The 12673-nt window shown below is 32.4% G+C and overlaps 2 protein-coding genes across 2 annotated transcripts; both read left to right on the top strand.

Moving 5' to 3' along the window:
• The first annotated feature begins 859 nt into the window (after nt 1–859).
• LOC145320138 (heparan sulfate 2-O-sulfotransferase hst-2-like) lies at nt 860–4871 on the top strand. The gene is made up of 4 exons (XM_080162578.1): nt 860–982; nt 2108–2174; nt 2682–2758; nt 4460–4871. Exons 1-4 carry the CDS (start codon nt 882–884, stop codon nt 4869–4871), a joined length of 657 nt encoding a protein of 218 aa, XP_080018704.1. The 5' UTR covers nt 860–881.
• A 2863-nt stretch (nt 4872–7734) lies between these two features.
• LOC145320137 (heparan sulfate 2-O-sulfotransferase 1-like) lies at nt 7735–9117 on the top strand. The gene is made up of 2 exons (XM_080162577.1): nt 7735–7800; nt 8967–9117. Exons 1-2 carry the CDS (start codon nt 7757–7759, stop codon nt 9115–9117), a joined length of 195 nt encoding a protein of 64 aa, XP_080018703.1. The 5' UTR covers nt 7735–7756.
• Nucleotides 9118–12673: the final 3556 nt, after the last annotated feature.

The following is a 12673-nucleotide window of genomic DNA, read 5'->3' as shown; positions in this document are numbered from 1 at the left end:
GTATATTGATTCCTGGGACAACAAAGCATAATGTTATAAAAGAAGCAACTCTATAATCAAGTCCTAAAAATGTAAGTATGTCCATAAACATTAACCTGTATAAAGCAGTTTACAACAAATTCACTTACAATTTTGCTTCGACTCTTATACAACTATATTCTTATTATTAGTTTTTGTCACTACTTTGTGTCTGTAACTTTATGTTCTAAGATTAGGATCTAGCTAGCAACCACTGAACCAAATTCCAATATGGTTCTACTTTATTATCTACTAGCGGCTATGCCCCTCAGAGGTCTATATGGCTCTTGAGGGGGAGGGGGGTAGGGAGTCGATCCACTCCACTTTAGTTTTAAAAAGTAAAAAAAAATGTTTGGTTCTTTGTTCTTTGGGCTATTTCTCATGGAAGGGTGGTGGTACCCTCTCCCAAAATAGTTATAAACCTTCCCAGGACCTATGAGAAGCTGCACTGTGAAGGAGAATCATATCAGTTCAGCTGTTCTAAAGAGACATTTTAGATATGGGTGAACGACTAATGTATTTCACAATAATGGATATAGAATACGTGGATATGTTGACAAGGGAAAATATATCTCAGTTTAGGTTGCTAATATGGACCTAATTTATTGCTTCATCCAAGAGGATTTTTGCCACCTACAAATATCATTTGATTAGAGTACATAAAAATCTTGGACAACATCCAAAGTGATAATATATCGATTATTGTACAATTGACATATATTCATTTATTTATTAGTATCTTTCACATAAAGCCCATGTTGATCTTTGACACAAACATTTTAATATCCACAGACAGTTAACTCTAATACAATGCGAAAACCATTCTTTTAAGGCATCTACCAGATTTCAGATGAACGTGTAAAATGTTTGAAAACTTGATCAAGAAGAAAACACTGGTTCTTTTATCAGCAATATTTCAATTTCTGGCTGTTTACAGTATACATCTGTATACATCAAGTTACAGGTATATCTAGGGTTACATGTCTGATTTGTACATGTCAGATAGTTTTTGTTACATATCTTCTAGTTTTTTTTTTATACCTGTCTTCTAGTTTTTGTTCTACATCTTCAAGTTTTTGTTACATGTCTGCTAGTTGTTGTTACATATCTACTAGTTTTTGTTACATGTCTTCTAGTTTGTCTGCTAATTTTTTATACATGTCTGCTAGTTTTTGTTACATGTCTGCTAGTTTTTGTTACATGTCTGCTAGTTTTTGTTACATGTTTTCTAGTTTTGTTCCGTGTCTGCTAGTATTTGTTACATGTCTGCTAGTATTTGTTACATATCTGCTAGTTTTTGTTTTGAATTTATTATATCTTTTTTATTTCATTATCTGTGTTAGGAGACCAGGGGCGTCCAAGCTTTTTTTTGGTGGGGGGGTAACATTTTTTTAAGGGGGGGTAATTCTTTTTGGGGGGGGTAATATGGCGCAAATTTTTTTACCCCCAAAAAAATTCTTACCCGGGGGGTAATTACCCCCCCTGAAATCTGTTGGCAGGGGTAAAGTTTTTTACCCCCCCCCCCTCCAAAATTTACCCCCGGGGTAAAATTTTTTGGTGGGTTTATTTAAATCTCATTAAATATTTAGTATTAAAAATGCACGCGAAGCTCGCAAAAATTTTTTTTGTTAGGGATTTTTATTTTTTGGGGGGGAGGGTAATTACCCCCCCTGAAATCTGTTGGCAGGGGTAAAGTTTTTTACCCCCCCCCCCCTCCAAAATTTACCCCCGGGGTAAAATTTTTGGGTGGGTTTATTTAAATCTCATTAAATATTTAGTATTAAAAATGCACGCGAAGCTCGCAAAAATTTTTTTTGTTAGGGATTTTTATTTTTTTGGGGGGAGGGTATTTCCCCCCCCCCCATGATTGTTTGGGCGGGGGTAAATACCCCCTCCTAAATGGTTGGGGGTGCCTACGGCACCCCCAGGGTAGGGGTAAATTTGAAATGGGGGGGGGGGTTAAAATGAATTTTAGGGGTGCCCCAAATTCGTTTGGGGGGGGGGGGTAATCCCCACTTTAAATCCCCCCCCTTGGACGTCTTTGAAGGAGACAATTATAAAATGCATTAGAGGACTATTATAATTTTAGCCTGAGAGCAGTAAAAGAAATAGAACAAATGAATATCAAAGATGGGGGAAAACAGCTGAGTAGACAGGTAAGGCCAAAATAACTCTATAAAAAAAGTATTTATTGGAATAAACTATAATTTCAACAAAATATATTGGGTTATAACAGGATTTATAAGCACCAATACAAGAAAGAGGTTTAATTATTTGTGTTGATTCCTTGGACCAGATCGAAATTTGTATTTTAACCATAAATCAATATACATATTTGTAAGTCTAACATCTAATGCTACATAGGATAAACTATTAAATAAAATTGTTAAATCAAATAAAAAAAATTATCAAATTATTAAACAACTCATTAGTTTAGTTGTCCATTTCTTTAGATTTTCTTGATTTACTTTGCTCATTGATGCTGTCATCCTTTTTAGAACCTAGTAATAGTGTCTGACTTTTTATCTTTGTGACGTAACAAAAATCGAAGGATGAGAGGGGAGGTGGGAAAGGAAACCCTTAAAAAAGAGATGGATTTTTGTTACGTCACAAAGATAAAAAGTTAGACACTATTACTAGGTTCTCCTTTTTACTTTTCCTAGGTAAAGAAAGCATACAACAAAACCCTGCCAGCTAATTATTTAAGTGGTGGATGGACTGAAGTTGATATTTGGAAAGGGTTAGGACAATGGTGGCAACTTTACCAATGAATGCATAAGATTAATTGGCTCAGAAGTTATGTTTAATTGTTTTTCAACTAAACAATTTAAAAAATATATTATTAAGAAGTCTATTTTTCACTGAATATAATGATAAAGATGTTTGTTTGTATCTTAAACTGTAAAAAATTCTCAATCAGAGATGGGTTTTTTAAAGATGCCGCGTTTTTTCGACAATTTTTTAGACATTGATTGATTGAACGAAGACGGAGGGATTTCAACACAGAGTATACAACATAAGAATTCAAATATTAAAATGTCTAATACAACTTAAATCCATTTTCGCTGCATATTTATTAATGCATCTTTTTAGAGATGTGTTAGACATTATACAAATGGCTAAAATAATAATTTAAAATTTTGAATTCTCAAGTTGATTACTCTGTTAAAATCGTACGGGGCATTGATCTTCAAGATGGAATAAGGTTTTTAACAGGGTATACAACTTGAGAATTCAAAATTTTAAAACGCGGCATCTTTCAAAAACCCATCTCAGTTCATGTAATTTTTCATGATAATAAAGGGGACTATTCACGAACGAGAGCAAGTAATTCTAAGCACCTTCCAGATGGGATTCTAAATGTTTTTTGGCGAATATACTAGGGTTCTGTGTAATATCATTATTAACCCGTCATGTTTTAGAAAAATTTTGTTAAAATTTTGGCCCCCAGCCAAAATATGGAGATTTATGCAAAAAAATGACCCATGCAAAATATTTTGGCTCAATACCAGCTGAGTATCCACAAATTCCCCAATAGTAGCTGAGTATCCACGCGTATTTCCCAAGAGTAGTTGAATATCCACACTTTTCCCCTATGTTAGTTGAATATTCACAATATTTCCTATTGGTATTTTCATTATATTCTTTCATAATGCTGATTCCCATTACAATAAAGCACATTAATGCAAGCAATTTACACCTATAATTTAACTTTAATACAGATTTAGAAAACAATTATTGAAAATCCATTAAGGGAAACTCTGAAATGAAAGGACAAACTAACATTAACAGGATAATAATGCATAAGTCTGTATAAAATTATTGTAATTATAGTAAATTTGTTGCAAAACTGCTTAAGTATATGCTATTGTTTAAGGTCATACTGACATTTTTAGGACTTGATTATTGAGATGTTTGGCTTATAACATTATACCTTAGCGTAATAAGAATCAGTATTCCATAAATTAGATATCCTCAAACTTATAAATAATAAATAACATTTAAATATAAATCAATCCACGAATGTTTTTGTCTTGAATTTAAGAAGCTGAAAAATCTCCACCCACTTATTGCACCTTGCACTTTAAAACAAGGATGACAAAAATAAAAAATTACGAGAGTAGTAAGTACACTAATAAAACTGTTTATAATATTACAAGTTAATATCCCTTTACATTTTTTATTGAAAAGCTTTACTTTTGTGTCACCGCAGTATGAAATCAACAAAACATTTGAAATGCCTAACATTTCAAAGTTTTTTTTTATATAAAACCATGGTGAAATTTTTTTAAACGATATAATGATATTACACAGAACCCTAGTATATTTACCAAAAAAATATATAAGCCACTAGTAGATTTAAGCAATCATAATTTGATTTATTGAACAAATATATTCTTATACATTAAGATTCATTTGCTACCATTAAATAATTTGAAAGGAAATATGGAAGCCAAAGTGAACAGCCCCTGCTAAACATACCACTTCCTACTATACCAGAAGTAGCTATAATTCCAACTAGTCTTAATGTAACCAAGTCAAAAGATCCATCATATCTAGTCTACAATCGAGTGCCAAAATGTGGATCCTCTTCAGTTATAGGAGTGATGTATGATCTAATAGATGTAAATGAATTTGATGTGGAGGGCATTGCTCTAAGCCATGCTCTGGATGATCAAGATATTGTAAATATTATTGGCACAATGCAGTTTTTGAAAAGAGACAAACTAGTTTGGGAAAATCATTTTTATTATGTAGATTTTAAAAAGTTTAATTTTAACCCAATATTGATGAATGTTGTAAGAGATCCAGTACAGAGAATGATTTCAAAGGAAATGCCAATATTACTTTAGATTAGGTTGTTCTAAAAATTGTATTTTAAATATTATCCTCAGGGATTAACATAAATGATAGCATGCCTGCTTTTTTCAGGTTCAAGTCTGGTCAACACCATGTTATACTAGAAACGTTAAAAGTACTGCAATGTCTGGCTCATAACATAAATCAAAATTGATGGTAAATGCCTTGGTCCTCAAACAGGCACAAACCATTACTATGCACAGTTAGTACTTCCAGGTTGGTTGTCTGTTACTTTATCTATTATCTCTGGGTGTTAAAGCATCATATCCCATAAGAAGTGAATAAGACGTTGCTACAAAAGACCTACTCTACAAAAGACATACACTAAAAAATACCTACACTATAAAAGACCTACATATAAAAGACTTACTCTACAAAAGACCTACACCGACAAAAGACCTACTCTACAAAACCCTTCACTATAAAAGACCTACTTACAAAAGACTTACTCTACAAAAGACCCACACCTACAAAAGACTTGCACTACAATAGACCTACTCTACAAAAAACTAAAACTGTGGAATTACAATGGGATACCAAAAAACCCAATACAACATTGGTTTTAAAAAATCTACCCTTTTGTAGGTGTAGGTCTTATATAGATATAGATCTTATGTTGTTATAAGTCTTTTGTACTGTAGGTCTTTTGTTTATATAGGTCTTTTTTAGAGTAGGTCTTTTGTAGCATAATATGCTAATGCTAATGTCGTATGGGTGAGTTGCACCTGGACTGAACAGTCAACTTGTCAACTCAAGGCCAGACTCTTGGTCCTTCACCTCATACCCGTGGTACAGTACATTACAGACAACCAACTCTCTGTGATGCACGACCTTTGTCTGAGAAGTCCTAACTGTGCATGGTAACGAGTTGCGCCTGTTTCGGGCCAAGGCATTCCCCCCACTCTAACTATTTACGTCGCGCATCTGACATAGTAGCAGTGGGAACCATTTTTAACGTCTTTAGTTATGACGCGGTGTCGGACCGAGATTCGAACCTAACACCTTCCCGACGACGAGCGGATGCGCTACGTGTTGAGCCACGGTCGCGGGTAGGTCTTTTGTAGCAACGCCAGTGGATAATGCTCTTGATTAGGTAATTGACCAGATTTCCTTAGGAATTTCAGGGGGCTACACTAGTTATGGTCTCCTATTGGTAATTCTACAGTTTTACTTTATGAGAGCTGAGCAGAGATGGAGATATGCCCTGAAGAGACCAGCACAAGCATGGTTCAATAAAACTCTTGAAGAGTGTTTATTTTCTGATGATCCAGAATGTCAGGAATAGTAAATTACACTATTTTAGTTTAAGTTCTGCTTCCCTTACATGTCTCACTAGTGCAGCGAGATGTGCTTTATTTATTCAGTCCTGAGATCTTTATGTGCAAAACACAACAGCGTTGATTCTGATCTATCAAGATACAAACAGGATGTCAGATAATTTTATGACTTTATTGGGAACTAGCGGCTTTGCCCCTAGTCTATAGGGGCTTTGCCCCAAGAGATATAATTACATCTTCTATTACCTACCCAGCCAAAAAAAATGCGAATGGATTACAAATTTTTGTGAATTAATGGTGAATTGGCAAAATTTGTAAAAATTTTAAAAAAATTAGGGGTATGGCATTTTTTGTTTTTAGGGGAGAGTTGGGGTGTCCCACCCCCCAAGAAAACATCCTAAAACCACCACAGGACCAGTAGGTATATTCCCTGAAGAGTAGAATCCGATCAGTGGTTACCAAGATCTTAAGGGACAGACGGACAGATGAACATACAGATAGATGGAAAGACAGACAGACATCATTCTACTTTGTATTAAAGATAATTTTACAGTCCTGAAATATATAAAATACATTAATATAAATAATATAGATACAGTCTTATGAAATGCATTTAAGGGGAGTGTGAATGTAAAAATCTCTCATCAGATTATCAAATCTTAACATTTTCTAAGCACCTTTCACTATACTGATCAACCAAAAACGTCCTATTGACAATAACATTTATGCCTTTATTTTGCGGCATTTTGGTAAAGAAAAATGGAAAATCTGAACGTTTTTGTTTATTATATTGTTTATATGGATATTTAACTTTTTTATATATAGTTAAAACAATTTACTAACTATTAAAGATTCATTTTATGACATAAAATTGCCAATTTATGTTTTAATAACATAGTAATTAGGAAATGAAGATCTATTAATTCGTGTTGATTCATTTTATGACATAAAATTGTCAATTTATGTTTTTATAACATAGTAATTAGGAAATAAAGATCTATTTTAAATTCGTGTTATTGACAAAAAAATACCTCACTGTCTACAATCTCAGAGGTTATTTAAAATGATAATATCCTTTTTTAATGTGTTGGACAATAAATAACCCACTTAGGATATTTAGATTACACTTTTATCAGATTGTCTATAAAGAAAAATTGCACCTTTATTATTTAATATTTGTTATCAAAAGTGAGCGAGAGATGGGCCAACTGAAGTTACTTGGTTGCTAATAAATAAACCTGTTTTTAGCTTTGTTATTGTTATTTGATATTAAATTAAAAAAAATAATGCTTATTTTATCAATTTCTAAGTAACTATACATAGGTTAAAGGCAAGGATTATGTGTAGGCTTAACTGTTAGGAAAAATAGAGAACTATGTCAAAAAGTTTAATTTTACCTATAGAAAGAGAAAAAAGACAATTGGATTTAGTAAAAACAGCTGTAAAGCCCTTTGTTAAGGAAACGAGAGCCCGATTTGCCCTATCTCTGAGATTATATGAAGAAGATAATGTTAAGATTTGATAATCTGACGAGAAATTTTTTCATTCACAGTCCCTTTAATCGGTTTACTATATATAAGTTTGGAGAATATCAAGAACTCATGACAACATATTTCTGTGGAAGAGCTTGGGAGTGTGGAAACAGGTTATATATTAACTTTATATCATGGTACAAGCATATATGCCTCTAGAGGCTTCTAGAGGATGAGGGGGAGTCAAAAAACTTTCTACTTCTAATTTCACCTTTGAAAAGAAGAAAAGCATTTGGGGCGTCTTTTTTTTCTATAGCTGATTTCTCTTGGGAGGGTGGTGGTACAAAAATAGCAATAAACCTTCTAAGGACCTATGAGAAGCTGCAATTTGATTGAGAATCATATTGGTTTAGCGATTACAGAGACACTTTATACACACAGACAGACATCTTGTTACTTTTCTGTAAGGATATCGAAAGAAAATGGTGGATAAAATAATATGTTAATAATTAGATGTTTTAGAAAAGAAATTACTCATGGAACCTTTAATTGCATTAAAGGACGCCTGCAAGAAATAACACGCTCTAACTGCTGAAAGACTGCCACAAGAAGAGCCAATACCCCAAATTTAAAGCCTTCAGCTTCAATAACAAAAAAGTTCTAGACATTTCAAAATAGCATTTTATGTACAATGGAATTTTTGAAAGATTTCCAATGCTCATAAAAGAAAAAACAATATTAAATTACGTCGCCTAGACACAAAAGTATAACCTTATCTTTGTCAGAAACTTAGATTGCCTGTAACTGATTACATTTTTACAATAAAAACACCACATTTCATAGTCAAAATCATAGCGGAAACAAAGGGGTAAACTAATACAAGCTTAGCTGTGATTGGTTGTTAAGCTGATTCAGCCTTCTGATTGGGTACAGTACATTCAGTACAACGCAAGTAAAACTTAATTTTTTTTAATGATTTTGACTATAAAAATGTGTATTTTTATTGTAAAAATATAATTAGTTACTGGAAACCTAAATTTATGACAAAAATAAGCTTATAATTTTGTTTCTAGGCCACGTAGTTTAATTTCAAAGTTTTCAACATGAGCATTGCAATTCTTTCAAAATTTTCATTGTACATAAAATGTCATTTTAAAATGCCTAGAACTTTTTTGTTATAGAAGCTGAAGGCTTCAAATTTGGGGTATTTGGTCTACTTGTGGCAGTCTTTCAGCAGTTAAAGCGTGGTATTTCTTTCAGGCTTCCTTTAACAATAAAAAAGATAAAGTAACAATATTTGTAGAATGACTGATTCTATGAGTTTTCACTTTTTGTTTAGCCGATCTCTGGATGCTCTACAGCTGGCCAAGAAGCATATAGAAGAAGAATACAGTGTAGTTGGAATTGCGGAAGAGTTTGCCAATACAATGCTCCTACTTGAACATTATATTCCAGGAATACAGATATATTTTATATCTTTAAGACTATAACACATCATTTTAAAAATGTAAATATATAAGGTAGAAATATATTTACATTATTTCAAATTCTTATATAAAAGAAACAGGATGTGTCTGTGTGTATCAAAAGAAATCATTAACCTCTGAACCAATATGATTCTTCTTTACTATTTAGCTTCTCATAGCCCTTGGAAGGTTAAAACAGTACAATTACCCCTGAAAAAAAATTACAACCCGAAAAGAATATAAAAACAAGGATGACAACATCCATAAAAGCGAAGCACTGAAACGGTAGGACAAACGGACATTAACACTTGTATAGTATCTGAACTGAATAATCATAATTTAAAAGTATAAGAGTCGTAGCAAAATTGTAAGTAAATTTGTTGAAAAACTGCTTGAAGCAGGATAATGTTTATGGACATACTTACATTTTTGGACTTTAATATAGAGTTGCTTCGCTTATAATATTGTTCTTTGTTGTCCCAGGAATCAATATACCAAAAATCAAATCAAACGGATAATTAGAACACTTGAAAATTTGTTGTTAAAAAGTAGAAAATTCAACATGTTTAAAATGGACGTATGGACATTCTGGTAATGATTATAGAGTTGCTACGCTTTCTAAATCGTACCCAACTACTACAGGAATTATCATGCAAAGTTTGAAATCGATAGGACAATTCTAACATGCCTAAATTAACGAATAAAAGCTATCTATCTCGGACGGACAGACGGACGGACGGACCGACCCTAATTATAGAAAAGCTTCGCTTTAAAAAATTTTATTTCCCTATTTTAAATTTCCCTGTAGGCATGTAGGGGCGTAGCAAGCATAATATAAACTAAAGAAGGCGTCTTAACTTTTTTGCTTTTTATTTAGAATAGTTTGCCGGTGCTTTTAGTATGTAGTAGATGTAAAATTTTCCATAGAATTCAGATATGCAATCGGTTTTTTTGTAGACCTCCTATTTTTGAAGTAATTTAAGTTTTTTAAAAAAATAATTAAGTCAGTTTTAAGGTACTAAAACGAAACAAAAAAAAAAGAAAAAAATAGCCATAATGAACAAAAATAGTAAGATCTTTAATTTGACACCTTACTTTTTTAATTCTGTTAAGTAATTGTTAAAAAAAATCAATTTTTTTAACCTCGGTGAACGAAAACTTTAAACCTAAATATTTTCTCATACAGGCATAAAAAATATGTGTTTATATATGACTTTAGAATGAGAAAAATATTACAAATCCATTTTAAGCAAGATTGAAAAAGTTTTATAAAAATATAATAAAAAATATAAGTTTATTTTAAGAATCATAACTTTTCGGCTTTAAAGGGTTGACTTGATCAAAACCTGAACAAAACCTAAACAAATGTACATACACTGTAACAGATATTTTTTAAACACAAGAAACAGTAATGCATTTTTAACTGCATTGTTTTGAAGTTTATAAACAGATTAAAGCATATTTGTTCATAATATTTCATTCTTTACATGTTATGTAAGTATCACTATTTTTATTGTAGTATCTATTGTATATATTGTATGAACATTATCCTTTTTTTTTGTCAATTCTATAGGTTAAGTTTTGAGTTGAAGCTTCTTGATTTGTCAATTTTTGAGATTTTTGATTGGCTAGTTTAATAGTTACAATTAAGTGTTGCCTAAAAATATAATATTTTAGGCTTTTTTTATTTTTTAAAGTTTTTACTTTTTTTCAATTTTGCTTAGAATGGATTCACATTATTTTTCTGATTCTAAAGGTATATATTAACCCATATTTTTTATGTCTGTGTGAGAAAATATTTAAGTTTTAAGTTTTTATTAAACCGAGGTTAAAACAATAGATTATTTCAAAAATTACTCAACAGAACTTAAAAAAAAAGGTGTCAAATTAAAGATCTTACTATTTTTGTTCATACTGTCAATTTTCTTCTTTTATTTTGTTGCATTTTAGTGCCTTAATCCTTACAGCTCGGGGCCCAATTCCCACCTTAATAGATTGGGTGGGGGGGGGGGGGGCTCCAAGAGCCCTCCCCTCTATCTCGGCTCCTGTTACAGATAAAGACGTAAAAATTTTTTCTGGTGGTTCATGTGTATTTTTAGAGAAAATTACTTTTTCTAGTCATAGCAGCCAGGCCGCTCCTTAGCCGCTTTTTAGCGGCCAGCCGCTAAATTTTAAAACAGCTGTAGAGCGGCCAATTTTGCAGCTAGGATGATCAAATTTTAGGACAAACTTTTATTTATGCTCAAGGATTTACCAAAAAAATTTTAGGACTCTAGCTGTAATAGAAGCCACGATATTCATGATATATGTCTGTAGTAAAAGCCGGACAAAAATCGGTCATAAAGTCGGTCAGGGAGCGGTCAAACGGTCATAACACATTTTTTATCAGAAGGTCATTGATATCTAAGTATTCACCAAAAAAATTTTAGGTTTCTCCTTATACACAAAAGTCATAATGTAGAAATTAAGATTTTTTTTTAATTTTTGTGCTACCCAACCGACTTTGACCAGATATCCTAATAAAATCAACTCTTGCCGACGTATAATTACTAAACTTAAAAAGTCATGAAGTCACAGCACTCCATCTTACCTACAAAAAAATGAGATTGAAAAAACTAGAGGGGGGGGGCTCTTGGAGCCCCCCCCCCCCAATCTGTAAGGGTTAAAACCGACTTAATTATTTAAAAAAAAACTTAAATTACTTCAAAAATAAGAGGTCTACAAAAAAACCGATTGCATATCTGAATTCTATGAAAAAATTTACATCTACTACGTACTAAAAGCACCGGCTAGCTATTCTAAATATAAAGCAAAAAAGTTAAGACGCCTTCTTTGAAAATTATAGACATAACTGTATGACCCAGGCTATTTCAAAGGGGCATCTGAATCATATGCTGCTAAAAACTTTAAAGAAAACGTGAATCCTCATCCAGAGCAGAGTAACACAGTTATACAGAAACTTAGACAAGAATTACAAATTGATCTGGAACTATATGATTTCATTGTTCAAAGATTCAATCTCCAACTTCAACATGTAAAAAACTTGTAAAATTATAAGGATCCCAGCTCCCAAATTTTACCGAGTGAAAATCGTTTTTTTAATGAAAATCTATTAAACCCTGTAAAATTTCTAAATTTAGTAAAATTTTGATGGAATTTCAGTAAAATAATTTTGTCAACTTTTTTCTTTAGAATTTTAGTGTTTTTTACTAAAATTTTAACATAACATAATTTTAACATAACCTCATATCAAATTTTTGTACCCCATGTGCATTTGGTGACCGTATTCTCTGGACTCCACATTCCAAAAGAGAGACGCGCCTAAACTGAACTGAACCCCATGTGCATAAATGGCTTCTTTATGTAAATCTGAGTTACCACAGTCAAGCAACTAGGCCTCTATCTCTTACGGTTCTCCAGATATAAGCACTTGAACCTACCTCATCATGAAAAAAAATACCCAGTATCAAATTTTGGTTCCCCATGTGCTTAAATGGCTTCCTTATGTAAATCTGAGTTACCACAGACAAGCAACTAGGCCTCTATCTCTTACAGTTCTCCAGATATAAGCACTTGAATC

Source organism: Acartia tonsa, chromosome 5 (assembly GCF_053477335.1).
Source record: "Acartia tonsa isolate MP-2025a chromosome 5, ASM5347733v1, whole genome shotgun sequence".
In the NCBI taxonomy this organism is placed as follows: Eukaryota; Metazoa; Arthropoda; class Copepoda; order Calanoida; family Acartiidae; genus Acartia; species Acartia tonsa.
The sequence above is the reverse complement of the archived record's forward strand: the minus strand, read 5'-3'. Positions and strand labels throughout refer to the sequence as shown.

Excerpts from the sequence above, each read along its gene's own strand:
- LOC145320138 (XM_080162578.1), top strand. The coding sequence starts at position 882 with ATGTTTGAAAACTTGATCAAGAAGAAAACACTGGTTCTTTTATCAGCA. Across the intron at positions 983-2,107 it reads CTGTATACATCAAGTTACAG|CCTGAGAGCAGTAAAAGAAA; the intron begins GTATATCTAGGG and ends TTATAATTTTAG. Across the intron at positions 2,759-4,459 it reads GAAGTTGATATTTGGAAAGG|GAAATATGGAAGCCAAAGTG; the intron begins GTTAGGACAATG and ends ATAATTTGAAAG.
- LOC145320137 (XM_080162577.1), top strand. The coding sequence starts at position 7,757 with ATGACAACATATTTCTGTGGAAGAGCTTGGGAGTGTGGAAACAG. Across the intron at positions 7,801-8,966 it reads GCTTGGGAGTGTGGAAACAG|CCGATCTCTGGATGCTCTAC; the intron begins GTTATATATTAA and ends CTTTTTGTTTAG.